This window comes from Labrus bergylta, chromosome 5 (assembly GCF_963930695.1).
Source record: "Labrus bergylta chromosome 5, fLabBer1.1, whole genome shotgun sequence".
Classification (NCBI taxonomy): domain Eukaryota; kingdom Metazoa; phylum Chordata; class Actinopteri; order Labriformes; family Labridae; genus Labrus; species Labrus bergylta.
The window spans coordinates 15,917,332-15,936,184 of record NC_089199.1 but is presented as its reverse complement, the minus strand read 5'-3'; the positions used below and the strand labels follow the sequence as shown (position 1 = coordinate 15,936,184).

Below are 18,853 nucleotides of genomic sequence, written 5' to 3'. Positions count from 1 at the left end.
TTGCCAACTGGGCAAATGATCAGCGTGGCATGTGATGCGCTCAGCATGTACAACGTGTAATTTCATACTGTGCCCGATTGCTGTGTGGCACGTGCACCTGCAGCAGGATGAGTGTCGCGGCAGTGGAGTGTTTTGTTTTGTTTGGTTTTTTTTTTTTATAGCCTACCGGCTGCTGTACTGATAGTATTAAACCTGCCTGTACCCAGTGAGCTGTCACGTTGAGCTCCTCATGGCCAGAGAGTGTGGAGCAGATCCCTGCCGGTGACGTCATGCGCGTAATCAACCGAGAGTGCCCGAATGGTAGGTCGGTTCCACCCGCCGCCGTCCCGAAGAAGCCAAAGCCTAAAGATAGGAACAGTCCCAAAACAAGGGAGCGCCTGGCCGGACACGAAAGGGGCTGTCTGTCAACACTTATCCTATTATCAAAGTCAATAAAATGTTAAAGGAAATAAAAGTTACCTGAATGCGTATCTGTGGGAAAATACAGAGACAATGACAATGAACAAAAATGCCGGTGAAATCGGGCTTTAAAAAAATAATAATATGCCTATAGGTCTTAAATAGGCTACGGTTAAAGTTTGTTACTGACATGCATTTCTGAAACAAAAAACGATAGCCTAGGCTATAAGATAATAATTGAACACACTTAATATGATTTACATTGAAAGATTAACTCTCATATTCAAGCAAAAATCTATTTTATTTTTTATTATTTATCAACATTTGTGGCGCAAAACGGGCACAGTCAGTGGTTCATTTATTAGTAATTGAATAATTATCTATGTTTTATTATATTAGACAGTGTTGAGGTTAAATTGATGTTGAAGACTCCACACTCCATTTCCTTCTTTATATGTAGTCTAGTGAAGTATAAAAATAAAATAGCTTAAATAGAAATCCTCAAGTACATAGCTCATCTGTAGACGAGCAGTGCTTCATAAATACTGCATGATGAATGTTAATGAGGATATATTCCATTTTACATCCAGCTGATACGTTTTGCTTTTTCTGTTGAAATTTGCTGGTTTGAACATGAAATAGGAATATTTAGCCTAAGTTGTAGGCTTTCCTCCTAAGATTCCTATAAACGATAATGTGCTTCATACACACTGAATTAAAAAAATATGATTTCTGAAATTTGTATATATATATAAAATCTACATTTTATGACTATAAATGGAAATTCAACTGAAAGGGAACAAAACCAGTGATACAAATAATGTATTAAATATGAACTGATGGCTTAGTGGGTGATGGTTCAGGAGTGATTTCAGAATCAGACCTTTAGGGTGTTCAGCTCCTAAAGAAAGCGTGACATAAAGATTTCCTGTTCAATCCTCCCGTTAAGCCACTCGCTTCATGAACAAGAATTTTTTTAAATGTGAGATTTATATGAACAATAAAAGTAAAATGAAGTTTTAGTACAACAAAACAATAATATTTTACGATGGAATATGCTGTTTTTGTAGAAGTATTCATTTCGTAAAGGTATTACTATTATTTAATGACTATTTGTACATTATGTTTTAAGCAATTCAGCATTAAAGTTAATTCTACTCATTGTTGAGCCATATTTAAATACCATCCCATCACGGGCTACTAGTATATCAATGTTTGAATGCAGTTTTTTTTTTTTATGTAACACGCATCTTAACACTATAATTATTACTCTAACTTAAGTGAATTATCTGGATACTTTCACAAATTAAATCACTTTTCTGTTAAGCAAAACAGCCTATAACTTAATATTTTCAGACTTAAGGAAGGAAATAACTTACCTTTTGCATCATTAACATTTTTTATTTTTTTCTGTCATTTGTAAGGTAGGGAAAGATTAAGAGCTAAATATAAAATAGTTATTATTATAGGGATGCTGAGATCAAATTATTATTATAGGGATGCTGAGATCAAATTAAGAGGTGCTGAAGCACCCCTAAAAAGGTTTAATGGTTTTAACATAAAATAGAATCAAAGACTTAAACATATCTGAACAATGAGGCATGTTAGTGCCTGACTTCATGTGGTGAATCTAAAAAAATAATTCTGTTTCATCAACTCAACAATAAGAAAACACAAAATTAAGTAAAGGATAAATACATCAATTTAATAAATAATTCTACTTTAATATACAAATTGACAGTACTCAGATTATTAGTTATTCTTAACATACATGAGTGACAGTTTTTTTCTCCCTCTCATTTTCTATACAAAAGCAAAGGTAGGCAACAAACCTTCTGTACACATAGTAGTCAAGAGAAGATCTTTAACTATAGCATGGAAGTTAACTTATACATTTTAGTAAACATGACAATAAAAACGAGTGCCTCTGCACAAGCAGCAGACTCGTATCAGTCTTTAAATGCGGCCAAACACAGGCACAAATGGAACAAGTTTGCTGCAGACACAGACAGAATATTACAAAGTATTTATTCATTTACGGAGTTTCACAGCTCCTGAACTAGTTGCATTAGCATGAGTGGACCTGAATACATCATAACGTTCTTTTGAACTAGAAGACAAACACTCCTGGTGTCCGTCAAAACCAAATTCAAATGTATCAAATAATGAGTAAGCACTGAGATATGACAACATTCACAGGTGAAGAAAACTATTTGTATATATTGCTTTCGCACAATATACTATCTCTATTTAGTGTACTTGACACTCAGAAAATGTCACACATTTTAAATAACAAAAGAAAATGAGCAGGTCATTTTATTGATATAACTTCTATTTGTATGTAAGTAAAGACGACTGGCTACTTCCTATTTTATTCAGTGGCAATAAGGTCGAACAGAAACATTGGCTCACTTTTAAATAAGACAAAATAAATGGAACTTAAATCCACACTCCAATGATGTTGCATATTTAAGTTATTATATTGCACAACATACAAAAATAAGACATTTAATACTGCTTGTTATGCCAGAAATAGAAAACGGTAAAATAAAAAATGAAAAACAAAATTTGTCTATTTCTCCCTGTCCAGTCAGCTATATCATGTTTCAAGTTCAACCCGTAAAGGCTGCGAGATGAGAAATCCATCCAATAATGACGTAGAAAACATTTGGCACCAGTTTAAACTGGAAAGAATAAAAATGGGGGGGTGGGGGGGTGTTACTGTTTGAGTAACACAAGCGTGGGGTAGAGCTACACATTGCATTATTCCTACCTATGTTACAGTGGTTTCCTATGGTGAGGTTAATCTCACACTCAGTGGAGTTTACATTGTGTGTTACCTCCGAGTGAAGACTACACACAAGCAGCCGATGAAGTTTCTTTAGGGCACAGTCAGTTAACCTTAAGCGGGCTGCTGGGGGTTAACGTTCATGTGCTGAGGGTGTCCCAACAGGCCAATCCGTTGCTTCTGTTTTCTCTGCTCCGTCATCTGTAGAGAAAAGGCAAGTTTGTAAAAAACCAAGTCCACCTGTACCTCTTCAGAATGCACGTCCTCCTCTGTTGAATATACCGCCAGCCACTCGTAACTATAAGTTATCCATTCATTAATTCTTTCACTTGGTTTATATCGAATTGCAAATGCAGCATAAACCCTGCACACTGCTGAAGTGAAAGGGATGCTTTTTGTCCTTTCAGCTGTGTCATCCACATCGCACGGTCCTCTGACGAAAGCAACACTTTACACACTACTAATACTGAAACTCTATCAAAAGAAATTTCAGAGATCAAGCAAAGCACATGATTCATAATGCGTGTTTAACCTTTATACAAGCAGGAATACAATTGTGTTTTCTGCTAAGAATGAACTTGAAGAAACATAGCGTGGTTTTCACCTCAACACTGAAACAAGTGTTCTTGCAATGATTGTGCCGAGAGAAACAACTCTGATCAGAAGAACGCGTTATGGACAAATATCAATAAAACCCATCATATGAACAGTTTATACACAACAGGCAGTAGAATTACTAAGTAAGTAATTTGACTAATAAAGTAAATTTAATCTGGAATGACAATGAAATGTGCAATTTAAGCACCTTTATTTTCTTTATGTGCTTTACTTTCAATAAATGCAGAAAATCTTTACAGAAAATCGAAGATTCAATTATTGTTATGACACTTGACAGCACAATCTTTGGTTAGTTTAATGTTTAAGTTACTCAAATATGACCTTGCAGATGTTGATTTTGTACCAAAAAAAAAGTGTTACCGCTGTGCCCTTCATAGCTTTTGGCAACACAATAATCATTTCCCCCTGTCTGGGTCAAAATGTCTTGGTTACATTCACTTCCTCACAGTTAGTTCTCATTTCAAGGGTAAAGACATTTTTACAATTCTGTTTACTAAGAGCAGTGTGTTGCAGCAATTGTGCAACTGATGCTTTGTTTGCTTTTATACCCAATATGAGCAGAGGGGTTTCTTACTCAACTTCGAAGGACTTCCGTTGTCTTTTAAAATCTTCCTCTCACAGCAACAACAACAAGAACAACAACAACTACATACTAATAAACCATTAAACGTTTTACATATTATCTGATGAAAACAAAAGTTTTTGCCAACACGTCAGTTGTTTCTCGAAAGTTGAAACTTGATTTGACTCATTACTTTTTGCATTTAGTAATCTCTGCATCTACAGTAAAGGGTGGGATACTAAGCTAGAGCAACATCTGCTGTCCACAAAGGTATTGGAAACCTTTTTCTCACACTTCATGTTTTCCCCAGGATGTATTCCTGACGCTGAATAGTGTCTCCCCCCTTAAGTTTTACCGACCTGTTCCTTCAGCTCGGTCAGCTGGCCTGACAGGTTGGACACAAGTTTCATGGTGGACTCCAGCTTCTCCTGCAGATTTCTGATCTCATTTTGCTCCCCATCAGCATCACTACTGACCAACGACATGGCCCGCATCCGTGGGAACCAGTCCAAGTTGTGCTCCTGGTTAAAATAAATGTCAATAGTTGTAGCAGGTTTATTAGCACATAATGAAACAGATGCATTACATTTCCTGTGGTACTATTTTTAAATGTCTACATTTTTCCATTTTTAAGAAGTGTTTAGATTTTCACCACATGCTTTGTGTTGTCTCTACAGTAGCTGTAGGCAGTGATTTGAAGACTATTCTTAAAGCGGAATGACGTTATTCGGGGTGGGGGGGTGGGGGGACTTTCTGTATCTGCATTCTTGTAATCACTCTGAATTTGTTTACTTGTGGGTTATATGTTTCCTTTACATCCTGACAGGTATGCAGTTTATATATTTCAAGTATGAAGTAGGCAGTATGTAGTATGTGGTTTCGGACACAGCCACAGTGATGGAAAAGAATGACACTGCTGCATCTTGAAATGTCTCACTTTATAAAAAACTCTGACTTGTCAACTGAGCTGTCAAAGTAATTTACACATTATAAAACTTTTACCTTGTCTACCGTTTGAGCTGTTTTCATTTAGTTTTTGATGCGTAACAAGCTCCCTTTTCCGTGGTTAAGTTAATGTCATAACCTTTCAACTACCACAAGGTTCTGACTTTATTTCAAAAATAAAAGCTCTCTCTCAGCTTAAGAGAGTTAAAAATAAATGCATAATAAAAGCCTAACAATTTTTTTTTTTAAATGCAAAATAATGAAATGTGATTAAATACAATTAACTATTGAAAGTTTAGCGATTAATGAGGATTAACATTTGTAATCATTTGACAACCCTCAAAATAATCAAGATGTAATAATAATAATATAATCAATAATATCAAGATGCTGTCTGAACGGGCTTCTTGGAATGCAAGATCAATGACAATGCTTTTCCATTTCAATTTTTGCAACATAAATACACATCCTACATTTCCACGTTTCTGTCATGTAGCCTCAATCTGCATAACCATCAATCTAATTACAGCTTGAATGAGAGGATAGGATGATGTGTGGCTCTTGAGGTACCTGGCTAGAAACAGAGCTGTGCTAAAAGACTGGGCTCAAAAGTCCCTAGGTTTCAGTGTTTGATATGGAGACAGATGGTTGAGTATTGGCAGACCAAACCACAAACCATTGCTGGGTCAGAAGAAGGCCCAAGGGGAATCACACTACACTAAAATGACGAACATCACACACTCATTCTGAAAGGAAGAGACAACTTCTGTTAGCAGGTTCCACTTCCTGAATGCAAGGTGACAGAGGCTATGTTTACCTAGTTCACCCCCCCTCACACTGTATCACATTCACTATAAACTTATTTTGATAAATACAAAATAATAAAAAATGATGAATATAAGAATATGAATATAAATAAAAGTTTATGATTATCAAAATTTTTCTGTTAAATTAAGTAGGAATTAGCAGTTTAATCATTGCAATGTTGTGGCTGTGGCTCAGTTGGTAGAGTTGGTCATCTCTCGACTGGAAGGTTGGGGGTTTGATCCCCAGCTCCTGCAGCCACACGTCGGATGTTTCCTGTTTAACTTGAGGTTAGCTTCAAGTTGCCCCTTCAGCTTCTTCGGTGGTTTGTGAATGTGTATTTATGGGATTAGATACTTCTGATGGTCACTTTAAATAGAAACCTTTGCCATGAGTGTGTGAATGGGTGTGAATGGGTAGGTATGGCCTGCGGTGTAAAAGTGCTTTGAGTAGTCAGGAGACTAGAAAAGTGTTATACAAGCCCAAATCAATTTACCATTTCAATTTATCTCAGTCTCTTTGATCGAAAAATAAATAATGAGTACCCAAAACCTAACAATATATGTTATATATGTCACTTGTGTGTGTCCTACATTTATTTAGGCCAATGAGCTGAATTTTTATTTATTTTTTAATTAAAAAAAATGTAAAAAACTAAAATTACAGAGGCCATATCATCATTTTGGAATTTGCCTGCAGACCAAAAGTGCATGTGTTTGTTTGACGACTTTGTCACCACCGTCCCTGCTCTCTTTCCATCCTAGTGTTTACAAGAGAAAGCACTTCCAGTAAACCGAGAAGTGCAGCCACGACTTAAGATTGTACTTCACACTGGTTCAATGGAAATGACGGAAGTATATCTTTCATTATTAAAACCACATAGCCATAAGTAAGAAACAGGATGCTGTGTGGTTTAAACAGTAACCTAACGTCACATTAATGTTGCAAAGCCACCAGACGGGCTGACAGCCCATTCAGACAAAAAAATAATATTTTTCAAAGAAATAGCCTAAAACATTACACATCTAATCAAACAAAGATAGATATTAATAAGTACATTTTGCCATTCTGAGAAAGACTCATACGAACTATTCTAACTATTCTGAGTGCTTGTGGCTACTGATGTTTCAAATCTGTGCTTAATAAGACTAGGATATCCTGCCGCTTAGGAGGCAACAAGAATGAGGACAATAAGCATGAATCAAGACTCATGTTTTTACACCTCAGATTTGACACTTCATTCTCAGAGCCCTCCACTATTGACGTCAGTCCCAGTCATTGTCAGAGTAGTCTGACTTCCGCACCCCCTTCTGTCCTATTGCGTCTTCCATGTCAATGCAGCAATCAAATAAAATCTAAACTGTGGGGGAGGGAGTGAATAGTGAGCTACAATTTTGTTCTTGATGTAATCATAAGCAAATACTTAGAAACTATAATAACAGCTTTAAATACAGCAGACAATTTTAATGGAGAACAAAAGAAAGAAAAAGTAATTGGAGCATATAGAAAAAATTAACCCTATTTTATACTACTTAAGGGAATAATTAATGAATCTTTAATGTGTATAATTCTAATTGTTTGTATTTGAATTATTGTGCTGTTGTAACAAGTTAATTTTTCCCTGTTATCTTAACTTATGTTCAAAATGTTTAATACCAAAATCTGAATAATAATTGAGAATGTATATGCCTACATAAGTGCACTAAAAATACGTGGCAGGAATATGTATGTTTTCACAGAAAGAGACGGCAGCAAGATTTCAGCACTTGAATTAAATATATGACACATTCACAATTTCTTTAATTAGCTTTCCTCGTGCATTAAAATGTATTTGCTATGTTTGTACACCTCATAAAACTTCACTAAATGATTTACAGATGTGTTCTGTCTGTTGCACTATTGGTCCTCGCTGTTCTGCAATAAACTCATGGGTCGCATCTCCGGATCGAGTCATTCAGCGCATAGATGTAGACACTAGAGAAGACAGTGAACATCTGTGCCAGTCGAAAAAAGAGGCGCCTTCTGTTCCAGTGAAGGTAAGCAATTGGTTCATTGTCTTTCATTCTCAGGAAGTAATGAAAGGCTGAACGTGGCACAAGTGTGGTGTTTGGAAATATCTGGCTTACATTGTGCCAATTGCAGGCATTAGTTGTCTGTGTTTGCATTCATAAAGTAACAGATGCCTCGGTATGAGACGGGTGTGAAAGATGAGCTGGTTGGCTCAGGTTGTTTTGCCTGGATGGCAGTAGGGGATCCAGGGGGTCAACCAAGGGGGCCTGAGCCCACCTTGTAATGTGATGTACCACCGCAAAATCCCAAAACAATTATTTTGACTGTTTTGCAAAAGGCTGCCTGCAGCTTTCTTTGCATTTCAATGTAGCATATTTAAAGTATTTTAAAATAAAAAGTAAATACCAATATTTTTTAATTGTAATAAATCGTGATTTATCGCAGCCTTTACTACAGTGGTTCGCAAACCTTTAAGGCTTGTGAACCCTCTTTGACTTCACAAAATCAGGCGACCACAGAACACATACAGCTTTTAGCTAAAACTAATTTGTTTTTAATCATGTTAAACTTTTTCTTCTGTGTTGAAAGTTAACATACATCTTTAGAGCAGTGGTTCTCAACTGGTGGGTCAGGACCCAAAAGTGGGTCATGGAGTCGTTTTCAGTGGGTCGTGAAAGTGTGCCTGTATAAAAAAAAGTGTCAAAAAGCCTAAAAATCACTTTTAAAATGTTTTTGTTTTGTTCCATCTCTTTCTGGTGTTATACGTTTTGTTAAAACAAATCTCATTGGTTGAAAAATATCCGAAATTTGGGACGTGATTTCTTATTAAGGAGTTGGTGGTGGGTCCTGAGGCTAGTCCAGTTGAGAACCACTGTCTTAGAGCACATTTAGGCTGGTATGACATTTCTGCACAATGGATGACAGAAAGATAGAGACTCTGCAAGTTTCTTGATTTGGCATTGGCTATCATGATCCACAGAAGCCTGTGTTCAATACATTTTTATATATTACTTTTTTCTTTTGATCAAGAAATACAAATTTCATGCGACCCCATTTCAATTCCATGAGGCCCCACGTGGGGTCGGGACCCCAAGGTTGGGAAAGCCTGCTCTAGTGTGATCAATCACAACAACATTTTTAATCGATTTACAGCACTTTCATTTAGACCTGATTTTAGAAGCTTTGAGAACACTGCAGGCTTTGTGGACAACTCAGCCAGGAAGACGTTTAACCCCGCCATGAGCGCACTTGCGTGTCAAGCTTAGTGGCAATGTTAAGGATGACTGGGTCTGCTGACAGGTCATTGGGGTCCTTCTCATCATGTGTTCCCTCTCTGCTGAGCCTGCCCCAACAAACTGCTGGTCTGAACACACCCTTGCCAAACTCATTTGGGCTCAGTGGGGTGAAAGGTTAATGGGAAAGATAATAAGGGTTAATCCCAAGTCAGGTGGTTCCTCACAAGACTGAGCATAGCAGATCAAGGCAAAATGCAAACGAGTGGGCATCTAATGAGAAACTGTGTCAGTAAATAACAGCAGTGCAAGTGCGTCAGGGAAGCAACCACTTCAGAAGAAGGGGCTTTCCTTTGGCAGTTATAATACTTTCTAATTGCTCACAGGCTTAGAGTATGATGTAAAAACCAAAACAATAGAACATTTCTTTCCCTTTTCATTTTCATTTCTTCTTGTTGAATCATTTGTCACAAAAAATACAAATATTAATAACAAAAACATATTTCTCATGTTTGTGTGTGTGTGTGTGTGTGTGCACCTGTGTCTAATGTAGAGGTGGACATGTTTGATGGCCCAACCATTACATTTAAAATAAAAAAAGTAAATACCAGTATTTTTTAAATTGTAATCACAGCCTCTAGGTCAGTGGTTTGCAAACTACTCTGGCCCTGGAACATGACTTTTGATTGAAATGTTTATGCTGCAGGAGTAGGCTAATTAACAGTGTGATCTCCCTCAATTATTAATTGTGTTACTGTTTTCATTTTTAAGGCAGTATTTTGAGTGGCCTGAACAAGACACTGGAATGTGAAATCAACTGGCCCAGAGTTTATTCAATTCTGCATACAGGCCAGTGAGCCAGTTATAATGTCGAGCCCCAACGTAATGAGCCCCAAAACACATGTTTTAGAATTTAAATTCTGAGCCCAAATACCTACTTGAATGTTTTATCATCATGACGTCACTACATAATTTATTTAATAAAACAATGGAAAATCTTAATAATAACAATAATAATATGAAACAATTAATTTTGTGTGTTTAAAGAACCTCTGATTTAAAATTTAAAAAAAACTGCAGCTTAAAAGTAATCAGGCTCTGCCTCAACCTGATGAACTGCTTTTCATGAGGTGATATGCAGGGTGAGACCTGTGTGTGTGTGTGTGTGTGTGTGTGTGTGTGTGTGTGTGTGTGTGTGTGTGTGTGTGTGTGTTTAATGATTAAAGCACAGCATGGCTGTTTCAGGGGATTAAAACATGTCATGCCAATGGCAGACATTGTCTGAAAGTTAATTCTCCTTTTCTTGGGTGAGATTCAAGGTCACGGAGGCAGAGATTACATAATGCATTCCTGGTAGTGCAGGGCGGATGAGGCAAAATGAAGAAACGCTGATAGCTGTTGCTGAGAAATAAAAGGCCGCAGTAATCAAGTTACTGATAATCTATATTAAGGGTTAGTGAAGAGAGCAGGTTAACCTCAGGAAAGAAGCTGATAGCTGAAGCTGATACATGGTTTACAAAGCTTATTATTAGATTTAATAGTTTACCCAAAAAGATCAGTGGTGTATGACGACATCCTTACCCTGATCATTTCAGCCACATAGCTCTCTGGGCCTGTGTACTCAGTGGAATCCTTCACCTTCACCAGGACGATGAAGAACAAGTAGTGCCACATGTTGTGTTCAACTTTGATGTGTTCTTCAAAGGTAACCGTCTTATTGTCAAACTTGTCCCTCTCCAAACCTAAAAATCAAAGAATAAAACCTCATATACAGGGGCACACAAACACAAACACACCACACCCACTAAAAATAAACACAGTGATCTTATTTCCTTGGAAGAGTGAAGAAACATTTTGTGGAAAAATGACGTGTTTGTTCTTGTGACCTATATGGGGGTTACTGAAAAACGGAGGAAATGGGGTCACGAGGTAATGGGCGGATAAAATGTCAGAAGGGAGATTTTTTTGTTTTGGTCATAGTTGTTTGTCACACCAACTCCCTGCATTGGATTTGCGAAAGAGCAACAACCCTTCTTTCTCAATTTCTCAACACAAAGCTGCAGCAATAACTCAAACTGAACAGTGACTGTTCAGATGTTATGCATGTAAGCGAGTGTTAAGTGGTAGATGAGGCCGTGTCATCAGTGCAGTGAGTGAGCGTGCAGTCTAACATGGTCAAGACCCATATGGCAGAAGAGAGAAACACTCCTCCTCCACAGCAGCACCTACCATGACTAACCATTCATTCTGAGAAGAAGAGGCGTTCGGTTGTTTATAATACCCAGAAAAAAACAGCCCCCATTTTTCACAGACACCTGATCTGCAGCTGCAACGCTGCATTAACACGCACGTACAAGACCAGGCTTGGAATAGACCATGTTTATGATTTCTCTTAATTTCACATCAGTTCAAACCACTGCAATCACACTCGCTGATTGTACTGCACAAAAAAACACTTTACCGCAGTGTGACTGCAGCTTAGACTCGCACCAAACTGCAACGCGTTTCCTTTTAATTTAGTTCTAAGAAGGGAGTATGACTACTTTACATCAATGACGGGAAAAGACAGGAAAACATGACTCAGAGGTCATGAGTCCAATCACCCCATGTGCTGATGAAACAGTGTCAGCCTTTAGCTGTCTGTTAGAGGCAGAATGGCTTCTACAGTAAAACAAATGTGGTCGAGTCAGCAATTTGACCGTCCAATAAAAATGTGTTTCATACTGATTTTGAAATATTCTTAATTAGAACAACACAAATGACTTCCTCACCGCAAATAAAACACGTTGTCTTCAGGATTTCCTCTTTTTTCTGCTTCTCACTCCTCAGGTCGGCAAATGTATCGATGATAACACCAAAGATGAGGTTGAGGACGATAATGATGACCATGAAGAAGAAAAGCAGATCGTATATCACCCTGGCAGCAAAAAGGGGCTCCTGTTGAAGCCAGAAAGAAGAAAATGTTCCGGAAAACAAAATCAGCCGGTGTCACACGGGAAAGGTCTCATAAAGCGAGTACTTAGTTATTGGCTAACTGACATCACATTCATCTAATGTGGATACAAACTACAAGTCATTTGTACCTTCTTATCTAATTTATGCACACAATGGATCTCGTTCACAGATATGCCCACACAATTCCTTTTTGATCAAATTCACAATCAACAAAGCCCTTCATTAGCTGACAACTCTTAAAAAGACTTAAGACTCTTAAAAGATATTTGTTATGATAAGGGAACTATGGAACATCACCTACAAAATATTCAGTTTAATATTAGTGGTAATTATTTGTTTGTAAACATAATCAAGATCTTATTTTATAAGTTCATCTTTTGAGAGATAAAATGTTCCATTGCTCACATAAATCAGAGGTTCAGTCTCATTATAAATTAAGTGAGGAAATACATGTATATTTTTAAGGAAATAAGGTGCCGATGAATATTTCATTTTACTTTTGTCACTCTGCATAGTACCCTGTTTGCATACAGGGTACTATGCAGAGAATTCCCATGGATGTTGATTTAAGTTTATACAATCATGAATGAGTAATGCCCTCATTCTACGGGTCAAGCCTTGTTTCTAACACATTATGGTAGTGAACAAGATTGTCTTCATCCTGGATTAGTATCTTTAATGCTATTTTTCTGGCATGTTTGGAATTACGAAAGTCCCCTGTGTAACCTCTCTGACCCTCCAGTAGTTCATACGATACATGCCGTAGCGTTCACTTCATTTCTTCCAAACCATCTCATTCTTGAGAGATAATTATTTAACTTACCATTTGTCCTTTGTGGTCACATACGTATGTTAGGTACTCTTTGACGTTGGAGTGAACTTAATATAATCTTGGACTCATTTAACATTTTAACTGAATGAAACACTACTCTTTTAAATTAATTTAATCTGTGTGTGTCCTGCAGGCGACTGTGCAAGCATGTTTGATGGTTATTGATCTCATTGGCCCAAGTGGCAAGATGTCCAAGATAATTTTACTTCGATCAAATTTATGTCTGTGCTTTGTACCTCTTTGGATGGCTTCCGCAGGACATCCCCAACTCCTCCTCCACTCCTGAGGCCGTGACTCAATACTGTGACAATGCACATGAGCAGGGAGTCACACGATCGCTCCTTGTCCTCAATCACCACTGCTGACGGTTGGACAGCAAGGGAAGCTATAAACACACACAGACATAGTCATTTCTTTGTCTCCTCTGCAGCTTCAATGATACGACCAGTTTAAACCAGTCCATCAAAAAGAGATGCATCTAAAACCTCAGATTCAATACACTAATGAAGGTGCGTTCCATTTACCTCGGAACTGCGAATTACTTCACACCTGAGTTAACCAAGTTCCAGTTTTCTGAGTCTGCAACAAGTTGGACAAGCAACATGGGGGAGTACCTTTGTTGCGTTAGCTAATACATGGCAATAACAACACACTATGTGATAGTTTGCGCGCAAAAATAACATGACAACATGTCCACAGAGAGAACTTACATGATACTATGGGTGTGATTACTTTAATTACACAAAAAGAGGACTAAGTTGCTAATAAACAAAATAGCTACCGCTTAAATGTTACTGTTGACGCACCATAAAGGATTTTAACTCAGGCTACCGAAGAAGGTCAGAATTTCCAAGTTGAAATTACGACATTAGGGCGGTGTTTCTGATGACGTATCAGACCGGCAATCAAACTCTTAATTTCCGACTTCCAAAATCAAATGGAACCCACCATGACATGATAAATGCATTTTACTCCTCATTTCATACTTTAATATAATTCATTGAATTTGTGCAATTAGAACTTTGTGAGGGCTTGAAGGTTTAAGATTTCCTTATCAATCCACAAAAAAAAGTAACTAGACTACCATCACAGGCCAACTGCTGGTGATCGATGTGGGGACCAGACAAGGTCAGGCACCCAGCAGTCCGGGAATTCTACATGGTTGGCTTTGATTAGAGCTTTCTTCCCATCAAGGTCAGTAGGTTTGCAAAAACTAGTTGTTTGCAGTGTGAGGCTCTCTGAGCCACCTCGAGTGAACCCTTCGACCTGTACCCAATGATGATTAATCCCTGAACTTTCACCCCTGGGTCCCTACATCAGGTCTTTGGCTCCATCCCCTGAGAACCACATCGAGTACAAGGAGTTTAAATCCATAACGTTTCACCCAGGCCCCTGAAAGACCCCAGTTGGCCCAGCCAGGTCTAATCCCATGACCAACCAGCCGCTAAGATTTACAGCTCAGTGGGAGGAATCTCTTCTGGCTGAGTCAGTTGTCTGCGAGGCGATAACGACCGTAATATTCAAGCTTGCACTTACAGAGACAGACACAAGCACAAAGTCACACCCAAACACTTGAAATTCCATAGACACATGCACGCAAAACATGTTGATCCCAACTTAAAGGAACCCCTTGACCTCACTGGCCAACCCCCAATCCCAATGAAACGTACAAATACATGCATTTTCACACAAAGTTACCTTTAACTTTTGTCAACCTACCATCTGTCATGGCCTCTGTGGAACAGTTTTCCCCATTTTCTTTCTGGCAAATTCCACCAGAGAAGAACTCTCCCACCATACTGGCTCCATGCTCTATTCAATTATGAATACAAGACATTTTCATGCCACTGTACAATTTACAATTTGTGATGCAAATTAATGATGACATCCTTTAGAAACACAGATTATATGTGACAGCAAGGCAGGTGTTGTCATTTAGAAAATCATGTGAATTTAACTTGAATCATATTTTCAAGCCCCCCTGCACCCCTCACCACACACATCAACATATGTGGACTACAATAAACACACTGTCCGTCTCGGCCTTTGCTAACAAATTCCAACATTTTCAGAATTATCTCAAACATTGGCTGCAAAAGTACAGAATAGCAGTTTAGTGTGACAACAAACTGGGTAACCTAACAAGCCACTTTTAAAGGGATGCAATTAAAATGGACATGGTAAATGGACTTGAGCTGGTATAGCCCTTTTCTAGTCTTCTGACGACTCAAAGCGCTTTCACACCGCAGGTCACACTTACACATTCACACACGGCTACTATGTAAAGTGACCATCAGAAGTAACTTATCCTATTCCTACACATTCATACATGTTGCTGACGAAACAGCAGGAGCAATTTAGGGTTAAGTGTCTTGACCAAGGACACATCAGGAATGTTGCTGCAGAAGCTGAGAATCAAACCCCCAATCTTCCAGTTGAGAGACAACCGACTCTACCAACTGAGCCACAGCCGCCCTGTAAAAGTCATATTTCATCATAAAACTTTCAAATTTGTGACGTCTGAGGTAGATTTCCTTTCAGCCTTACAGTGTACATTTACCCTGAAGTCCTCTCATAGAATATGCATTATTTTCTATCAGGCCCTCCACTATTGGAATCACTGCTATATTCCTTTTAACTAACATTCACTGTGTGCATTTGGGTCTCTGGATCGGAGAGTAAAGTAATATATGTTCAGTCAGTGAGAGAAGAAGAAGGACACTGCAATTCAACATACCTAATGTTTTGTTGGGTATCCTGTCCACAGCCAAAATGAAATCGTCTTTGAAGAAGATATAACCCACAATAGAAAAGAGGTAGACGAGGATAAGAGCAAGCACGGCTGTCAGAACAATGGAGCGGCCATTTCGGGTTACACTCTTTATTACGTTGAGTAAGGTTTCTTCTCGGTAAACCAGATCAAAGAGCTGCAAAGAGAAAGGTTTTTGTTTTTGAAAAATATGCAATAATAAGTGGAAACTTTGTCTAGTAATTTGGTCATTTTAAAATCCTGTGTTCTGGTGTAAATTAAGTAATTATTCAAATTTACACTATGGTGTTTTCTTTTTTTATAATGACATGTTCAACATTGTTGTACATATGTATAAATTTGTATATGTATGACTGGGTCACATGTTCTGCACACTTACTAGCAGGCTGTAAAAGAAGACATGGACAAAGACCCCCAGGCTGCAGATAATCAGATAGAGCAGGTGGTATAGGAACTCCACATCCATGATCATGGCTATGTAGCCACGTGTGAAGGTTCCACGGTTCCCAACGAAGCTCGTCAGGAAAATGACCTTATTACATAACTGAAGAGAAATGGACAATAACAGAGATGACAAGTCAAAAGAGCAACCATTTCATGGTAGAGCACACAGTGATCAAACTGAGACTCACATTGCTGTAGTAGTACGTTTATGTAGGGTTTTAATGTCTTGCAGTGACAGTGGCAATGCCAGTGAAAATAAAGTGGATGTGTTTGACCAACAGCACTGAAGGTCACACAATATCTCAGACATAGCCCACAATGGAGCTGCAGTTTTACAATCATCTACATTAACATCTTTACTGTTATCACAGTGTGTCAATTTGAAAAATAGTACTTCATACTTTATGTGAACTACACTGATGAGAATTGCTGTGTTGATGGGGGTAGTTATACGCACATCACGTAGGTACAGGGCAGTGCAAAAACAGCAGACTGAAGAATAAGATATGCCCGTGCACTTGCTCAAATGCCACAACAAGTTTTAAACATGTAAACTTTATGAACATCTTTCATAAACAAATCAGATATGTTTTCTCCTGCTCTGCTTTTATCCTCTTTACCTATTAATGAGATAGAGATATATATATATGTATATATATATATATATATAATTAGCCATTGTAAGTTTACCTTGCACATTTTGTTTTATTTGAAAGATGATAGTAAAGATGTGTTTCACCATGGGAACCACACCTGCCATCATAGTGCCAATCAGCCTATTGGTGTTAAAATCTATGTTATGGGTGTAGCCCCCCCTTCTTTGTTAAAAATGATTACCTGATGAAGACCTCTGGTCGAAACGTTGTGATTTTGATGAATCAAAACTTTTTGTGTTATTTGAGCAATTGAGCAGGCACGTTTTTTGCAAAGGTAAATCACAGTAAACTGTTTACTTTTGAATAAAGCATATCTAAAATGTGACACTGTGCATAAGAGCCGTAAGAAATGTGCTGCTTCTCTCAGAACAATGACGCAAACTTACATTGAAACCGCCCAGCAAGAGCAAAGTGGGCTCCAGGCCGACGGAGAAGATCAGGCGCAGGATGGTGGAGGCAATGAGTGCCCGAATGCCGTGAGGCTGAGGCAAGACTATAACTATAGCCAGAGACACCAACATGGCCATCCACAGCAGCGCAGACAGATGGGGTTCCAGGGTACCTGGGGAAGGATGATGACAACCCTTTTTTTTAGTGCAATGACTATAATTATAATAACTATAATTTGTTTTCACCATGTCAACAAGACGCATATTCCTCAGAAAAAGACACTGACCCCAACTTGATCTCGAGGCATATCCATCGTTGTGTGAATGTGATAAGTACTGATGGACATTTGGAGCTTTATGTAGAAGCCTCTGCCATCAGTGTGCCAATGTGTGTGAAAGGGTAAATGTGACATATAGTGTAAAAAGCTGAGAGTAGTTGGAAGACTAAAAAAGGGCTATTCTGAATGAAACACTATATGGACACAAGTCCTTATTCACCTTTTGATTATGTTTTTTTGGAATCTGACAATTTCATTTGAGAGAAGTGCATATGCAAATAACTTTATATCTTGGCTGGGTGCCAGAAATCCTCCAAATAGTTGAATTTATCAACATGTATTCAAGGAATGTGTGTACACACAGCATTCAGAGGTAGAATAGTGAAACAAAAACAGAGAGCTTTGCAAGAGGAACTGGGTGCATTAAACAAACCAACACCAATATATATTTTTTGTATTTTCATTGGTGAACAATTATTAAATTGTCAATTGTGTCTAGTTAGAAACTGATATGTGTCAAATAATATTAAAAGCCATAAAATCTATGTAAGGGTTTAGTAAACCACACACTTCCCTGGAAACTTATCTCTAGAATTTCACTATTCTATGAGTTTAAAGCAAATATCTGACTTTGGGGGACTACATTGTACAGAACAGGATTTGTTACACTTTTGCCATGATTTGGGACATTATGATTAAGTTAGGACAAAAACACACAAACACTCTTTCTCAACATCACATTTTTGTCCCCGGGGTTTAGGCTTAAGAGATGTTCCAGCATGAGGATGGAAAGAGTTAAGTCACCCCTCTGCTCTCACAATCATCCACTGATGGCAGAGGATGATACAGAAGGTAAAGGAACAATCTGTATTTACTAATCCACTTCACACACATTGAGATTGAGAGGCAGCTAACTCAACACTGCGTAGTCCCTAAATATACACCTCACCTATATTCATGTGTGTGCATGAGTTTGTTAGCATGTGTTGGTTTCTACAGTTGGGTTTTTAACCTCCATTATTGTAGGTCAGCAAAACGTTATCAGCTCACCAGACATGGGCTCAGTACCTAGTCCACCAGCTTGCAGTTGAAAGGCTGTATTACCTTGTTGATGTTAATCTTATTCTTTGTCTTACCCTTATACATTAATTTATATTATTGCAAAGGAGGT

The 18,853-nt window shown here is 38.1% G+C and overlaps 1 protein-coding gene across 3 annotated transcripts in view; it reads right to left on the bottom strand.

Moving 5' to 3' along the window:
- Positions 1-2,083: 2,083 nt before the first annotated feature.
- The window catches only part of itpr1b (inositol 1,4,5-trisphosphate receptor, type 1b), an 84,147-nt gene continuing 67,377 nt past the window's right edge, over positions 2,084-18,853 (bottom strand). For all 3 annotated transcript variants that reach the window (XM_065954984.1, XM_020633799.3, XM_065954983.1), the window contains 9 exons: positions 17,402-17,577; positions 16,295-16,459; positions 15,883-16,072; positions 14,865-14,957; positions 13,382-13,530; positions 12,130-12,295; positions 10,940-11,100; positions 4,727-4,888; positions 2,084-3,388 (listed from right to left, as the gene is read on the bottom strand). In XM_065954984.1, coding sequence (XP_065811056.1) covers positions 3,302-3,388; positions 4,727-4,888; positions 10,940-11,100; positions 12,130-12,295; positions 13,382-13,530; positions 14,865-14,957; positions 15,883-16,072; positions 16,295-16,459; positions 17,402-17,577 — 1,349 coding nt within the window. In that variant the 3' untranslated portion in view covers positions 2,084-3,301. The remainder of the gene's footprint in view (positions 3,389-4,726; positions 4,889-10,939; positions 11,101-12,129; positions 12,296-13,381; positions 13,531-14,864; positions 14,958-15,882; positions 16,073-16,294; positions 16,460-17,401; positions 17,578-18,853) is intronic.